Source organism: Triplophysa dalaica, chromosome 6, assembly GCF_015846415.1.
Source record: "Triplophysa dalaica isolate WHDGS20190420 chromosome 6, ASM1584641v1, whole genome shotgun sequence".
NCBI lineage: Eukaryota > Metazoa > Chordata > Actinopteri > Cypriniformes > Nemacheilidae > Triplophysa > Triplophysa dalaica.
Window position 1 is genome coordinate 14,717,296 of NC_079547.1, and position 17,734 is coordinate 14,735,029.

The 17,734-nt window shown below is 34.5% G+C and overlaps 1 protein-coding gene across 1 annotated transcript in view; it reads left to right on the top strand.

Moving 5' to 3' along the window:
- The window catches only part of LOC130424637 (gamma-aminobutyric acid receptor subunit gamma-3), a 109,295-nt gene extending 93,614 nt beyond the window's left edge, over nucleotides 1-15,681 (top strand). Inside the window, exons 6-9 of the mRNA XM_056750458.1 lie at nucleotides 4,163-4,300; nucleotides 9,293-9,445; nucleotides 12,147-12,346; nucleotides 14,545-15,681. Of these exons, the coding sequence (XP_056606436.1) occupies nucleotides 4,163-4,300; nucleotides 9,293-9,445; nucleotides 12,147-12,346; nucleotides 14,545-14,823 (770 nt within the window). The 3' untranslated portion in view covers nucleotides 14,824-15,681. The remainder of the gene's footprint in view (nucleotides 1-4,162; nucleotides 4,301-9,292; nucleotides 9,446-12,146; nucleotides 12,347-14,544) is intronic.
- The last annotated feature ends 2,053 nt before the right edge of the window (nucleotides 15,682-17,734 follow it).

The following is a 17,734-nucleotide window of genomic DNA, read 5'->3' on the forward strand; positions in this document are numbered from 1 at the left end:
AGAAGGTCCTTTTTCATAGAATTGAAAATTTTACCTGAGATCAATTTGTGCAATTTTCTGTTATCTCATGGTGTTTAAGCCTATTGAAAGATGACCCATACATATTTTCTCCACACCTGCCCGTGACATTCAAAGGCCAACAGGACATCGGCAGGATGTGTAAATTAAATGTGTGGCTCCTCCACAAATCCATAATTGCCTTTTTTGTTGATAAATGACAAAATTACAAAGTTGTGTGTTGCATTCTCCACGCAGCCTATTTGGTTTAAGTCACATACTCTTCCTCCTGCCACTTGATGTTCTTGCCATCGCAGGAAGCAGTCGCACGGTGTGATTCATCAGTGCCCATTTCTTTACCCACCGAAGCCATTGCATGGTGTTCGGGTTCCCATGGCGATGGCTATTTTCTCCTCCGATTAAGTAGAATTTGCTTGTATCTTTTAGCCCATCATGACCTGAGGGCTATACAATAATGAGCCGAGGACAATGCAAATGTGGGAGACAGTAACATGGGCAGGGAGGGCAGGTGTTGTGACGAAATGAAGCGGAACGTATCTTTAACATCGACCGTGGACAATTATCAAAAGGATCAAAAAGAGATCTCATTTCCACATGGACCTAATGAAGTGATTGCGATGCAAGTCAGACAGCGATGCCGGTCAGCTGGACGTTGGATCATATTTAATGTTTAAAGAACATTGTTTTAGGGATCTATCAGCATGTACACAGTAGAACTAAAACGCTGCTTAAACCTGTACTGTACACAAATGGTTTGGTTATCTATGGCTATACTCTAAAAATGGTTAGGTTAAAACCAAACGAACCTAACTGTTGGGTTAAATTTTGGGTTTTTTGTTTCGTCCATTTTTAACCCAACCATGGGTGAAAATTCTGTCATCATTTACTCACCCTCGAGTTGTTCCAAATCTGTATAAATGTATTTTTTCTATTGAACACAGAGAAAGACATGTGGAATCATTTTAGCAATTTCAGTTCTGGGACATTATTCACTACCATAGTAGAAAATAAATATCGTATTTTTTTTGTAATGTTGAACAAAAAATGTAATATTTTGAAGAATTTAGGAAAGCACACAATTCTATGGCACTTTTGACTACCATAGTAATTTTTCCTACTATGGTAGTCAATGATGTCCAAGAATTAAAAATTGCTAACGTTCTTCCAAAAATCTTTTTCTATGTTCATCAGAACAAAGAAGCTTATACAGATTTGAAATAATTTGAGGGTGAGTTAATAAAGACAGAATTTTCATTTTTGGGTGAACTTTCCCTTTGAGTGTATAAAGTCTACCATCCTATAGCTTTTTAACTAAAACTATTACGATGATGCCTATGTAACTATCCTTAGGGGATTCACCCTGAGTGAAAAAGAGGATTTCTCAGATTATTAATTGTGCCGATTACTTTTTTAATTTAATCTTACCCCTGCAGATCACATGGTTACAGCCCCCCGATATTCTTACTCGTTCCATTAAATGTGATTTTGAATTTAATGGATGTCCAACAGATGTTTATTGTGACACACACCAGCTGGGGCTAAATTAGCCCTTGGTATTTCCTCCAAATACACAGTTGTATTTAAGCAAACAATGAAGCCAGCTCTGAGCTTGTTGAAAGCAAAATAAATAGCACATAGATACAATAAATAAATAAGAAATTAAAGACAATGTTTGCAAATGTAGATTTGGTTCATTTTGTGGTTCTAATTGTGATCTGACTCAATCAACTCTGCATACACAGTAAATTAATCTAGATCTATTCTGTATGATAACAATGCTGCCCCTTTTTTTCCTTAAAATTCGAAAAACATTCTTTCTTGACTGACTAAGAAACATGAATGTTCACAGTTGGCCCATTTTTTAACTAGGGGGACCAAGCTGTCCACGAATGATTTCAACTCAAGTAGTTAATTTGTGAAAGTTGGGCAAATAGCTTGCACTAAAAAGCCATTGGAGGATTCCTATTTGAAATCAGGGATAAACAACAACAAACAAAGGCCTACCTGTCAACACTAGCAATGCGTGATCAAACGGCTATTTGTCTAGTATTCTTATCACGCACCAAAAAGTCATGCCTTCTGCAAAATATGTTTATTTAAACATAAATCAGTAAATTTAACTCGGTCAGGTTATAGAGCACATTTGTTTAGATATTAATGTAAAAAATTATCTAACTAATTTTTGATTTTAATAAATAAAAAAATCCAGCTTGTCCTATAAATGATTAACCTCACGCACGAGCAGATGCTTTCCTCTCTGGAAAAGTAGTCTTTACTCTTGCAAATTCCGCCGTGTAAATAGCGAGTCCGCCATGTCGCGAGCGCAACCCATGACTCCTTAAGAGAATAGGGACATGACCTTTTTGACCATGCACCTGGCATGCCGACCATTTTGCCCGTTCTTATACAAAAGTGGATTTGGACACGCCCTTAGTGCATGAGCACTTAAGTTCATGTGCTTGGATTGTTAAAATAGGGCCCTTACTGTGCCAAGTCAGCCATATGCAATGGTCATTATATTACTCTTATATTAATTCAATTTCACAAATCTGTCCACATGTGCTCATGACCAGTTTCAGTGCGACTTGAGTGTCTCTTATCATAGTCCAAGAAGAATTATAATAGAATTTTGTTCAAATAACAAATAATTAGCAATTAAAAGGAGTTGCCTCTTTTGCATTTAGTGCACTTCTGTTAAGAGAATGACAATTACTGCAGATGGCCATTAGACAAAATCACCATTTAAAGAATGAATATGTATTTGTTAGAAACCTAATCATTCTGTTTTATTAATCAAGGTCTGGGTAAAGTGGATCATTTGAATTTCCACTCCGTTATCAACGAATGTGCCAAATAATGGAAACCCTTTAAAATAAGGAGTTTAAAGGGAATCTTGTTTTTCTCCAATGGACGAACTGAAATGTGTTAAATAATTTTTGTATGTACATTTACTTTATGTGTAGTAAAGGAACCCAATTAACTTTATTTTAAACAGTATGTAAACATGAGTTTTGGCAGAGGCAAGGGTGTGGTGAACACAAGCGCATACATTATAAATAAAATGCTGCAGCAAGATCTTAGACAGAGGCACAATAGAGGACGAGCAGATTGTTTTTATAATACAGGATGTATTGTAGTGTGACCATAATTTCATTTTCTTTGAATCTGCATGGAAATCCACATTTATTTCCTGTGACAACTCCATTGTGATGAATAAATTGCAACAGCTGGAGCTCTGAGGTTCTCAATGTGCTTGTGTAAAAGCTGTAATTCAGTGTGATTGGATCTTAATTTCATCTTAGTTTATTTATTCACTCATAAGCATACAGTCTTGTACTGTAACTTTCTGTTTGTACTTTAAACTGCATTTTTGGATCTTGCCGTTGGTTTGGTTTAAAGTCTTGAAATCATTATTGTAGAAATTTCTGAATGTCTACACTAAGTAAATGGGGAAAATACTTGTGACAGCAACCTAGGCCTGTAAAAATGCACTTTATTATAGAAACAAAAAATCCCTGATAAAATGTGTCACTCTATTCCTGCATTTACATGTAGCCATTATGCATTGTGTTCTTTTCGGTGCTTAACATTCATGGTCACTATGAACTGTCATTGCATGTGTCCAAAAAAAACGACTGTTGTGTTCTATAGAAAAACTATGTATAGAGAGGTCTGGAATGCAAGGAGGGTGAACAAATAAGTACAGAATATATTATTTTGGGGGTTTCATGAACAACACTGTTTAACTGCAGTTTAAAACAAAAAAGTGAATCATATCGTATACATATGTAGTATAATAATTATTTATATAAAATCTAAATAATCAGTGTTAGAGCAGAAACAGAGATCAGATTTAAGATTGGTATTCACTAACCTCAGGAAACTTCTTTTTCAAAGATATTGCAAGGTTGGGTGTTGATACCAAGATAGATGCTGTCTATAATCCAACTCTAACTTCTCATTTACTTGTATTCCCTTTCTGCCTCTGTCTTTCTTTGTACTAGTGATCCGCGTTTTATTAGCATGCTCTGGGCTAGAGAGACAAATGCCGCAGTTCAATGAATGATACCAAACTGAACTCAGGCATCCATCACATGTGAAGGGGGAGCTAGGGGTTACTGGCTTATGCTCTGTGTAATTACAGATGGATACCCGCAAGATGAAATGATTTACAAGTGGAGAAGGAACTCGGTGCAGGCCTCCGATCAGAAGTCATGGAGACTGTATCAGTTCGACTTCATGGGCCTGAGGAACACCACAGAAATTGTTACGACAACAGCAGGTAATTATGTTGGCTTAACAGAGCCAATATACTGTTCTTTGTTCTAAGCTTATTATTATTATTATTATTATTATTATGTTGGCTTGACAAAGCCAACATGCTGTTCTTTGTTCTAAGCTTATTATTATTATTATTATTATGTTGGCTTGACAAAGCCAACATGCTGTTCTTTGCTCTAAGCTTATTATTATTATTATTATTATGTTGGCTTGACAAAGCCAACATGCTGTTCTTTGTTCTAAGCTTATTATTATTATTATTATTATTATGTTGGCTTGACAAAGCCAACATGCTGTTCTTTGTTCTAAGCTTATTATTATTATTATTATTATTATGTTGGCTTGACAAAGCCAACATGCTGTTCTTTGTTCTAAGCTTATTATTATTATTATTATTATTATGTTGGCTTGACAAAGCCAACATGCTGTTCTTTGTTCTAAGCTTATTATTATTATTATTATTATTATGTTGGCTTGACAAAGCCAACATGCTGTTCTTTGTTCTAAGCTTATTATTATTATTATTATTATTATTATGTTGGCTTGACAAAGCCAACATACTGTTCTTTGTTCTAAGCTTATTATTATTATTATTATGTTGGCCTGACAAAGCCATCATACTGTTCTTTGTTCTAAGCTTATTATTATTATTTTGTTGGCCTGACAAAGACAACTTACTTTTCTTGGTTCTAAGCTTATTATTATTATTATTATTATGTTGGCTTGACAAAGCCAACATGCTGTTCTTTGTTCTAAGCTTATTATTATTATTATTATTATTATTATTATTATTATGTTGGCCTGACAAAGCCATCATACTGTTCTTTGTTCTAAGCTTATTATTATTATTTTGTTGGCCTGACAAAGACAACTTACTTTTCTTGGTTCTAAGCTTATTATTATTATTATTATTATGTTGGCTTGACAAAGCCAACATGCTGTTCTTTGTTCTAAGCTTATTATTATTATTATTATTATTATTATTATGTTGGCTTGACAAAGCCAACATGCTGTTCTTTGTTCTAAGCTTATTATTATTATTATTATTATTATTATGTTGGCTTGACAAAGCCAACATGCTGTTCTTTGTTCTAAGCTTATTATTATTATTATTATTATTATGTTGGCTTGACAAAGCCAACATGCTGTTCTTTGTTCTAAGCTTATTATTATTATTATTATTATTATTATGTTGGCTTGACAAAGCCAACATGCTGTTCTTTGTTCTAAGCTTATTATTATTATTATTATTATTATGTTGGCTTGACAAAGCCAACATGCTGTTCTTTGTTCTAAGCTTATTATTATTATTATTATTATTATTATGTTGGCTTGACAAAGCCAACATACTGTTCTTTGTTCTAAGCTTATTATTATTATTATTATGTTGGCCTGACAAAGCCATCATACTGTTCTTTGTTCTAAGCTTATTATTATTATTTTGTTGGCCTGACAAAGACAACTTACTTTTCTTGGTTCTAAGCTTATTATTATTATTATTATTATGTTGGCTTGACAAAGCCAACATGCTGTTCTTTGTTCTAAGCTTATTATTATTATTATTATTATTATGTTGGCCTGACAAAGCCAACATGCTGTTCTTTGTTCTAAGCTTTTTATTATTATTATTATTATTATTATTATTATGTTGGCCTGACAAAGCCAACTTACTGTTCTTTGTTCTAAGCTTATTATTATTCTTGTCGTCCCCAAACTTTCTGACTGCTACTCCTCCTAAAGCTTTCAAGTTACATCCACCAAACTTTCCACAAACCTTCAAACTGGTCTGATTTGAGTTGTTACATCTTTTAAAACTGATCCTGGTTCGGGTTTTTGAAAACCAGACTCTCAAAACCACCAAATTTCCCATAGACTTAACATTTGGACAAACTTTGACGGCTCATTACTCAAAGTAAGGATATCGTAGAAACTTGTGAGTTACCACGTTTGAAGAGTCTGGCAGGCTCTATAAGAACATATATCACAATGGGGTTCTGAAGTCTATTCCTCAATCTGTACAAGAAAGTGACTGTTCACCACTTTTAAAACACGTTTTAAAACATATTTGTTTACATGAGCTTTTCCTGATCATTCTTAATTCTATAATTTTTGTTTGTTGTATTGCTGCTCTTGGTTTTGTCAAATGTTGGAAATCTATGAAGACTTTTATGCTCATTTGTACATGATACATTTACCAAATACATTTGTAATGCCTCTTTGGCACAGACATTGTACAGCGAGGATACAGCAATGACGGAACCTGTGCTTCTAACTTTGGGGTATGTCTTTTCTAATAGGGCAGGTCGTTGCCTGTTTTGGGCAGAGTTTTGACGTCATGGTAGGGAATAATCAGAAACCGCTCGTTGGAAGAGACTTCTGGTTTATGTGGATTATAAAAACCAAGCGAGTGGATTTTTACTATCATATGCTGGTTTTTAAACACACTACAGACTCATATTAGTGTTCAAAAACCTTTTTAAAGGGAATTTTTTCAGAATATGTCTTCTTTCATTATTTTTCTTTTTTATCACAATGCGTATTTACTCAATATATTAGTATAAGTAGCAGGAATGGCACTTCAATTTAAGCCTCTCCTGTATTATTGGAAGAACTTTAGCACTGTTATCAATTATGACTAGTTAAAAACATGTTTTAAAGCTCCATGAACTCTTTAGTAGGGCTGTCAAATGATAGTATGCATAGTATACTAATAGTATGCAAAATAAAAGTTTTTGTTTACACAATATATGCGTATTGTATAATAATTATGTACTGTATATATATATATATATATATATATACACATAAGTGTAAATATATAAGAAGAATTATATAAGTATATTGAATATTTATAAATTATATAAATATAAAAATGTGTCTACACATGTTAATATTTCCTAAATATATACAAGTATGTGTGTGTGTGTGTGTGTGTGTGTGTGTGTATTTATTTATCCATAATTATTATATACACATATACATATAAATAAATCAGAAATTATTTTGCATACGATTAGTCGTGATTATTTGTTTGGCAGCCCTGCTCTTTAGTAAATAATCTAAAAAATACATTTAAAACAATTCCATATTTACAGTAAATCCATTAGAATGGCATTCCAATGATGATGTGACCTACAGCAGATCCTTTGTGAAAGCTGTTGTAACATGCCATACTTAATGCACATGATGTCCTCACAGAGTTTCCAATGCACAATTCATGCCTTCAATTTAGTAGTAAAGTAAAAAGAAAGGTGTAGTAGAAAGTGAGATTTTCTAAATGGTTTGAAAAAAGGCTGCTGAGTTGAATTACATAGTGTTTATTACTTGATCATTTCAAATACTGTTTATTCTCAGCCTGTGAACCTTTAGCACTGTATGAATAATACAACTTGACACATATGTTTTTAAGGGTCAAGTGATAAGGCTTTGTTTAGGTCTCTAGACAAATCGGTAATGATGAGTGAAAGACCAAAGTTCACAGTGTCAAAACTAGATGAATCAAAAACATGATTTCAAATAATTGAACACATTTCAAAGCAGCCAAATACAATCTTAACATTGGAATTATTTTTGACCCTGGACCAAAAAAATCGCCCTAAGTAGCAGGCGAATATATGTAGCAATAGCCAACAAAACATTGTATGGGTCAAAACTATCGATTTTTCTTTTATGCCAAAAACATTAGGATATTAAGCAAAGATTATGTTACAAGTAGATATTTAGTACATTAACTACTGTAAATATATCAAAACTTTATTTTTGTCAGTAGATGCAGGAAAATTGCATACTTCACTCGCTGCTGCCTGCTATTTGGGAATTACCCCCTCAAGCTTGGTATCTATGTAAAGCTTAGAATTTCTGCTTTCAGGTTCATCTACTCTCCACAATATCATTACAGCGGTTAGCCAATAGAGAGCATCAAAACAAACCTGTTTCTTCTTAGCAACAGCACTTTTCTCAATACTTAGATATTTTGTTATGAATAAATCTGAATTTCGAAGCATATACTCATAAGACTGGTCTAGCATCACATTGAACTTCTAAGACAGATTTACAGAGTAACTAGATATGTATATATATATATAGGTTTCCTGTAGCTCAGTGGTAAGAGCATTGTGTCAACATCGCAAGGTTGTGTGTTCGATCCCAGGGGATAGCACACACCTATGTATAAATGCAAAGGACATTGCAATGTAAGTTGCTTTGGATAAAATCGTCTGCCAAATGCATAAATGTAAATATATATGTTATTTATAATTATGTATTATAAAACAGATCCATTTGCTGTCTATTGTTCAGAATTTTGGTAGATTGTTTAGCTCCTAAAAAGCAAATCTCATCCTTGTAAGGATGTGCATCTGCCTGTTTGTTTGTGAACACAACAAGCTCACTATCAGCTGTAAAGATTGTTTGTTTGCTTTCCTGTAGCTCAGCTGGTATCGAGAACAGTGCTATCAACACCAAGGTCATGAGTTCCAAAACCAGAAAAAGCATGTACTGTGCTGGAATTACTTCACTAAGGTCTTTTCATGCTCTCAGACTATCTGAACACAGAAAAGGCCTTCATATGTTCCAACAAATAGATGTTGACTGTAAATTAATAAAGTATTTTTAAAGGTTTGGTTGACATTAAGCTATAGCATGAGCATAACATTTGTTATATGTTCAGCTATACAACAATCAGTGTTTGTAATGGTCCATTTATGTGCCTCAAATTTGTCATTTTGGTTACACTTGTTAACATTAGTTAATGCATTAGCTAACATGAACTAACAATAAACAATACTTTTACAGCATTTATTCATCTTTATTCATGTTCATTTAAGTATTTGTTAACACATTTTTTTAGATAAAGCATTGTAACATATTTAATCCACAATGGACTAACATGAACACTTGTATTGACCTTCGATATCAAAGAAAAATAAATGCAGAAAAACTGTAATACTCCTTGTACAACCTTTTTGTTAAGTGTTACCATCATTTTTTCCAGGTGATTACGTTGTTATGACTGTAAATTTTGACCTGAAGAGAAGAATGGGATACTTCACAATTCAAACTTACATCCCCTGCATCCTTACCGTGGTCTTGTCCTGGGTCTCCTTTTGGATCAAAAAAGATGCAACTCCAGCCAGAACAGCCCTAGGTACATACAGTGAATACAGACACCTGAACCGTGTGCGATTCATCCATGTGTGACTTGATGTTTTTGTGTTTTTTGTTTTGTTTTGTTTTTCTTAACCAACAGTAATAAAGTCCTTGTCACTTTGATATACGGTAAGTTTGAAGCTATTTTGGCTTTGTACACACTGCAAAGTTTTGTGACTGACAGTCATATTAAATGCAGGAGTGTGTACTGAATACATGAGTCACTCTTGAAGTTGTGATACTTGTCGGGACTAAAATCAGCTGTTGAAAAAATGCAGGAGAGTAAAATTATATTCAACTACAGTGTGTACGTAGCCTTTCAGATTATGACAATTCATCTCTGTAAGTTATTATTTATAAATCCACTTATACTTTATAGAACTACAATTTCTCCTAAATCCCAAGAAATACAGCAGAGATAGACAGCGTCTATTCAGTATGATTATTTGTATACACATGCTTTTTATGTTTGTGGTTTGATTTTTAAGCGCTTTTTAAACAAACACATTTATTCTCATTTCATGAAAGGCCTTCATTATTTTTGTTTGCTTTACACATTTCTTTTTAGTTTACTGGTTTGATTACATCCATGTCCTGTCCTGGTTTGTCCGTTTGTCAAGGTAATTGTTCTTTTTTCCATCAATATTTCTGTTTTTATTGCTTTCTTGTGTCTATTTTCTAAAAGAGGGTGTTTGTTTAGATTTCATGATTTTAATTTTCTTTAACTTGCTTCATGTTATTCAAGAAAAGATTCTAAGAAAAAACGCATTTTGGGACTCGTCTTTTACTTGCATTATAAAACTTTAAACTACAAAATAATCAAAGCAAATGCAGACAGACTGTTAACTATGCCTTTATTATTTACATACTCTTACACTGTTGTGTTCCATTACCTCTGAGAAGACCACACATCCATGTGGCAGAGATATTGTTCCAACTGAGTATTCCCTATTTAACAAGCCTGATCACAGAGGATCGGAAAAGCAGAATCACAGATTGACATCAGTTGGTTATCCACAAACATCCTGCTGCTAGATGCTAAGAAAAATGAGAGGCAGGAAGAAATGTTTTCAAGTCTTTGTTTGGAAGAAATAAACTGGCAACATACTCTCAGAAGGAAAAGAAGGATGAATGCAATTAATCTGTCTGACAAAAGAAGTCATTATAGCTTTAGCAGAAAGAAAGGAAGCAGAAGAAAAAGTCGAGATTTGCTTTACATGTGTCCAGTTGATCGATGGAGTCCAGAGAGAAAGGCAGACAAGATAAAACATGAGAGAAGGAAAGACCTTGCGCTCACAGCTGCGGAAATGTCAAGTTAGAGAATGACATGACCAAGAGAGATCTCAGAAGAATAGATAGAGGTCAAGTTTAGGGGCCATTCAGTCTTTAAAGACCACTTGAATCATTAGAAAAAGGGTGGAGTTCCTTAAAAAAGAACCAGTGGACTCGTAGACATATATAATACCTAAACGCGCCACTGTCTGCTGGATTGTACGTCAACGCCGCTGCCATATTGGTCAGGGCAAAAGCAGACTATAAACACAAGTGAATGGTGGTGCTGTGGTTTTCTGCATATAAACACATTAACGGCTTCATGTCTCAACTAATTCCAATAATTTATTATTTATAAAGATTTTTTATGTATATCTATAGAGATATTAAGTCCCTAGGAACATGATACATTTGCGTTATAGTAAACCACTGAAATGTGTTAAGAAATGTAAACATGATTGGGCTTTTAATGCCGAAAAGCTCAGCTCTCCCGTTCACTTCTATGAGTTAAGTGGGCTTTTGCTCTACCCAATATGGCGGCGCTGTTGACATATCGCAGCGGAGAAGAGCGGCCTATGGTGTGTCTAGGTATTTATGTCTATGTTGTCAATAGTCAAACCCCGAATAAGGAATTTTTACTTCTGAGAGTACTGGAGATGGGATTATGGGAGAAACATACTCATCCAAGAGAGCAAACATCCATTCAGTTTTTATGCCATACATTCCCATTTTAAAACAGATGATTGAACTCACGAGGTTAAAAAGAAAGCAATGCAGTTTAATGAAAGTGCATATTTAATAGATGTATTTCATTTAAAGTTTTTTTTCGAAATCTGACAGGCAGTCGTTCATCTAAGTGGTACTGTATCAAAAGAAGTCAATCTTACATGTAGGGGTAATCACTGTGCCCATAAAGAATGAAGCAAAAAGGAATGAAGTGCAAAATATGTGTTGAAAATAGATGAAGCTTTCTTGTTTCCATAGAAACCCTTGCAAAACAGGGGCACTGTCACTGGTTCTCTGAAGCAACTCTAAATATCCATGCAAGAGTACAGCTAAGATTGTCTGCATGTTACGATGCGGTGTTTGTGTGGGTGGATTTTTTTACCTCCCAGGTTTGTCTGTTCTTGTCGAATGCAACAGAATGACATCAACTGGACAGGTGTCAAAATGTAAGGAAGTGTCAAAAAAAAAAAATATCGGAAGGGTTTTTTTTGGACATGCCTTAAATCAAGTTTGCGTATGGAATAACAGCGCATAATTTGCTCCGAGATGAACAAAGGTGTTTTATATTCAGCACAGATATCAAACTGTATTTTACACACACTTACAACATGGACATACACTTCCGATGATTTAGCTAATATTTTCCATTAGAGGACATTTCCTGTGGTACCAGCATCTAATATTCTCTTTTTGTTGTGCAGGAATAACAACGGTTTTAACCATGACAACACTCAGCACAGTGGCAAGGACATCACTACCCAGGGTCTCGTACGTCACGGCGATGGACCTTTTTGTCACCGTCTGTTTCCTGTTTGTTTTCGCGGCACTCATGGAGTATGCCACTCTCAATTATTACTCCTACAGCTCTAGAAAACCAACCTGCAACAAGACGAAAAGACAGGTGATCATCATATTCTGATTCTGATATTATGCTAGAAATTTCAGCATGGTCAGTCGTTTTCTCTCTTAAGTAATGTATTAGTAGTATTCGTAGTAGTAGTCGTAGTCATAGAATATTAATTATTTATTGTGCATTATTTGTATTATTATTATTGTTAAAAAAACAATAATAAGTTTCATTATTATAAGCAGCTATTTATCATAATCATAATAATTGTGCATATTAAGAAATGTGCTATTATTATTGTTGTTTCTTTTTTATTTGCATTATTTTATTAGAATTAATTTTAGCATTATTATTAATAATAATATTAAGAATGATTATTATAATCAGCTGTTTATCATAATCATTATAATAATCAAACATCTTCCCCTTTAAGAAATTTGCTGTTATTATTATAATTATTATTGTATTTTTTCATTAATATTATTATTGAATGATAAAAGTTAAGTTATAAATACGTATAAAAAGTATTTATACAAGACTAATCACACCAAGGACAATAGCTATAACTATAAAAAATGTATACTTAATTCAAATAAGATCCTTAAATAATAGAAGAGTTCATATCACAACTATAACCATAACGATAGAGAGGAATGATATTGTTGGAATCACAGGAATTTTTTCAGCTGATGAACTATAAAACATTGAAATCCAATCAAAATGTTCATTTAAAGAACTAAAACATAACACATTTGAACTTGAAATAAGCATAACACTATCTTGTGTTGGATTGGATTTTAATGTATAACCTAATTAATTCAAATTGCCTTTTAAAAGTAGCCTAGTGTATTGGTATCATAAATATAAAGTATAAGACTGTAAGATCATGGTGCTTTGTAGGCTGTAACCTGGATAAATAATTACTCCATTTATATACCATGGGACCATGGCTACAGTAAAGAATGGTCCTTTGTGGCATTTAAAGTGCTTTCTTTCATTATTAATGTTAGATATCCCTTTTCAAAAAATCAGGTGAAGGTGTTAATTTAGTTAAAGAAAGTCAAAGTTTAATTAGGACTTTCTTCCTGGTTGGCAAACCACAGGACTTTTTGGCAGGTTTGGTTTCAATTGAATGTAATTAAGTATTCACTCTTTCTGTACTGTTTGACAAATTCAATGAAAAGATCCGTATGAAATGTCTCCGTTTCTAATTTAACTTATTAAAATAAAATTGGATTGCTTGAATGTTGTGGAAAATATGACAGCGTAGCATGTCAAAGGCACCTGAAAAAATAACATTTCAAAACCAACGAAACCTGCCACTATCCCACCACTCAGAAACGAATAATTTTGCTAATTGTACCCAATTGTAACTCTGCTCAACTCTTTATTAGTTTCATAACAGTATAGTGATGTGTATCATTACCACCCCAGGGAACGTTGAAAGAGCTTTCCCAGGCTCCTCTCCCCTATGTATTTGATAGAGGTGGACCACACAGGATAGTACAGTATGAAACTAAGATTTCATTAGGTTTGTGTTGTTAGTCTTTCTCTGTTTGGGTTATATGACACTAGATTACGGTCGAGCAAGCACATCTCTCATTTTATTCCATGTGCTTCTCAAGCGGCAGGTTAAATTTTCTCGCTCCCTTTCCCGATAACTCATTTTGATTAGATCGTATCTCTGCTGAGAAGCGAAGATAATTAGCATAGCAATTTTACACAAAACAAATATTACCCTATAGGTGATCTCGCATAGATTATCTTTCAGTGCTGTAATTACCATGCTTTTCTAGTTATGTCTCAATAATGAGATGAGTAACTGGTAATAAAGAGAGAATACTGTCGGAGAGTTTTGCATTGTGGGCTCTGAAAGGATTCAGAGGAAGGGCTGTAAGGATGGACAACCACGCTGGTATTAGAGGGCATTTTACCTGCCTCAGTGAGATTGATGCTTCACTTGATTTGCCCAATGGATAAAACACTGTTAGTTCAAGTGGGTGGGAATCTCCAGAAAGCCACCATGATCTTATGGTTTGATTGACAACCCACTCTGAAGAATTTGTTTTGCTCACAGCATAGATTGGATGAGCCTACACTTCATCTCAATTTAGTTGTTCTCTTGAACTGTTGTTCTACAGCCCCATCCGAATGAATGACTCTATTTACATTTATTCAGGATGTGTTTGCGGGACGCGCATCGCAAACAAGAGCCCTTCAATTTGTAACGGGGTGTTGTTTATGCCCAACAGAACTACTCGGTGCTGGATGTGTGTCCCCCTCCCACCGTGATAACCCTCAACAACTCCATGTACTGGCAGGAGTTTGATGACGCCTGCGTGTACGAGTGCTTGGACGGAAAAGACTGCCAGAGTTTTTTCTGTTGCTACGAAGAGTGCAAAGACGGAGGATGGAGAAAGGGCCGTCTGCATCTAGACATTTTGGAACTCGATGCATACTCACGCGTCTTCTTTCCCACCTCTTTCATATTGTTCAATATCGTCTACTGGGTAGGCTACTTGTATCTTTAGCGACCCTACACAACTCACAACGCAAAGACCTTAACTTTGTCCGAGGAGACTGAACCTTCTTCGAGGTACTTTAAAAAAGAACGGACATTTGTTACCAGAGCAGAGCTGTGGTAAGAGGACTTCTCTAGTTTGTCACGAAAAATGAGACCACGCTACAGCCGAAAGCTACAACAGGTGTATCCCTTAAAGCCAGACTTTTTCTACATTGTCAGGAAGTAAATCACCACAGGCTCTCTATCTGGTTGCATTTTTCTGGCAGGAATATTTGCCTTTTGTTCTTCAGGTACAAGGATAAATGTTTCACCGTGTTCCTCACACACGATCTCATCTTTTTATGGGTGAGAAAGCAGCTGTTAGAAGTCAAGGTGCAAAAAATCCTTAGGCCAAGACGACGTGTGAACGAAATGCCATGCGAAGCATGTGACCCTCTGACTTTTGGTGTCTCATACGATCCTGGTCGAACGTTCACATGAGCGGAAATCTGTCATCTAGCCGTCAGTCAAAACCAGACAGCTTTTATGTAAGCAAAGCTTTCAGAGCCATCTATAGTGCCTTCCGCTGGAGGAGAAGCCATCAGGCAGAGAAATCTAACACATGATGGCAGGAGCAGTATCTGGTGTTGACTGACCGCTGATGGTTTTATTTGAGTTTACTTGAACTTTGGTTGTAAACACAGTCACACGTTATCTTAATGCATTCGACATTTCGAAATCCATTGTCACTGCATGTTCCATGATAGAATTAAGCTCTACCCTGAATCAGCACAATACTTAAATGAATGAGAATAGATCCTTTTGGAATATAAATTAGTACGTAGATTGCAAAGGTTTGCCTATATTTCTAGATTTTATAGCATAATTTTTCCACACAAAACATAACAGTAAATTAAATATCAAATGGATCTATAAAAAATTATATTCATATTTTGTAAATCAAATTATTTTTGTTTAATAATTGAATATATAAATGAATTATACTATTTGTTTTAAACAGCTTAAATCTCTTAGCATTAGTTGCATGCATAGAATGGGTTGTAATATTCTCAGTCCGGCCCAAATCTGAATTATATTTACTATTTAAGCCTACATGGCTTAGACCAAGTATTAAAACCGACACATTTTACAGTTCCACAAGCCCCTCAGCGTCTTTTCCAGAGATCACATTTATTATTCTAACTAGCATCCGGCAAGTGTTTCCCCATCTTCTGAAATGGCAATATGTTTGTTAGCATCTATAGCTTCAGCGGGTATCACTGCACACCTAAAGGGATAATTCAGCTAAAAGTGAATATGATGTCATAACCGACTCATCCTCATTTAGCTTGAGAGTAGGGCTGTCAAAAGATTAATCGCAATTAATCGCGTTCCATATACAAATTAGTTTACAGAAAATATGTCTGTGTACCATATATATTTATTTTATATTTATAAACACATACAGATAATGTACACTAAACAATAACAGGTACACACATTTGAATTCTGGATTAATTGCGATTAATCGTTTGAAATCCTAATTGAGAGACGTTTTTGTCTTCTCACGGTACACAAAGTGAGTTTGCTAAATGAGAAACAGAACATCAAGGCTGGACTTTCTCATGTAATAAAAGGAATGATCACTAGGTCTGTTGAGCTAAAAAGAAGGTTTCTGTGCTTTGTGTTCCACGGCAAAAGAGAAAAATCATTCAATTTCAGAGCAACATGAGGGTGAGTATATTTTTTATTTTTGGGTGATCTATGCCTTTAATAATCAATGAAATGGAGTGTCGGAGATAATTATACTCACAGTCAACATGATAGAATACTAGAGTAAAAACCCAACAGAATCACTGTGCTCGTAACTGAAGTGTAACCCACAATAAGATTTTTTACTGTGTTGCCTTAGGGTCACCTGCACAGAGCTGCTGTGAGATGATCTATTAAAAAAAGACAAATGGATTCATATAAAGTATCTACTTCGAATTATAGTCATTACCAAAGGATTCATACTAGATGAAAACATTTTATCTTGTCTGCCTAATTATTTTGTAATCGTTGTCTTCATTATCATTGATTGATTGTTGTATTTACGTCTCATCATGGCTATTATGTGTGTGCACATCAGTGGCAATAGTTTGTTGTTTTCTTTCTCAATAACATAGCACTTGTTTTGATCAATGATACATTTTTGTATTTTTCATTTGACACTGTAGATACAACTGTAGGTATCAATTATTAACATTAATATTTTAACCCTCAAAATAATTGTCCACCTCTGTAACTTTACTCTTTGAAATGACATATTTACTCCATTTATTATTATAATTTTATTTAACTCATTGATTACGTATGACATCAGAATGCGCCAAGTGACTTTGTAAGGTTTATTATATAATATTATTTGGAAGGATCGTCTTGCAGTTTGTTAATGATGTTCTGAATAATCACAAATGTGCTTTGAATTGCTCTAAAGGTATCGGTCCATTAATGACCGGTTTTGCGATTCAATTCGATGATAATCTGTGAGTGCTTCATCATGTTGGTGTTATTGCAGGTGTTCACTTTGGAATACAATAATTATTAGCTGTTCATTTTTAGTGGTGCTAGATCTCTAAACTGACCTGTCATCATTCAAGTTAATGGTTTTGCTCGTCATGCGTTAGAACTCATAAAAGTCTACAGTCCTGATAAGTTACCTAAAGCCATGTGCTAGAATTAAATCCAATTATACTTATGCTTTTTATAGTGGCCTAATAATGACATCAATTTCTAATGACAAGGTTTTCTGAGGAAGGAAATCGAAAATCTGTGCATCAGCTCTTGATGGGGTTTAATGCTTATTTGGTGACTTTGGTCATCGACTACTGGATCATCATTATTCACCGCTCAAGCCCGGGGCTCCTTACAGTGCAATGAATATAAAGGCACGTTTT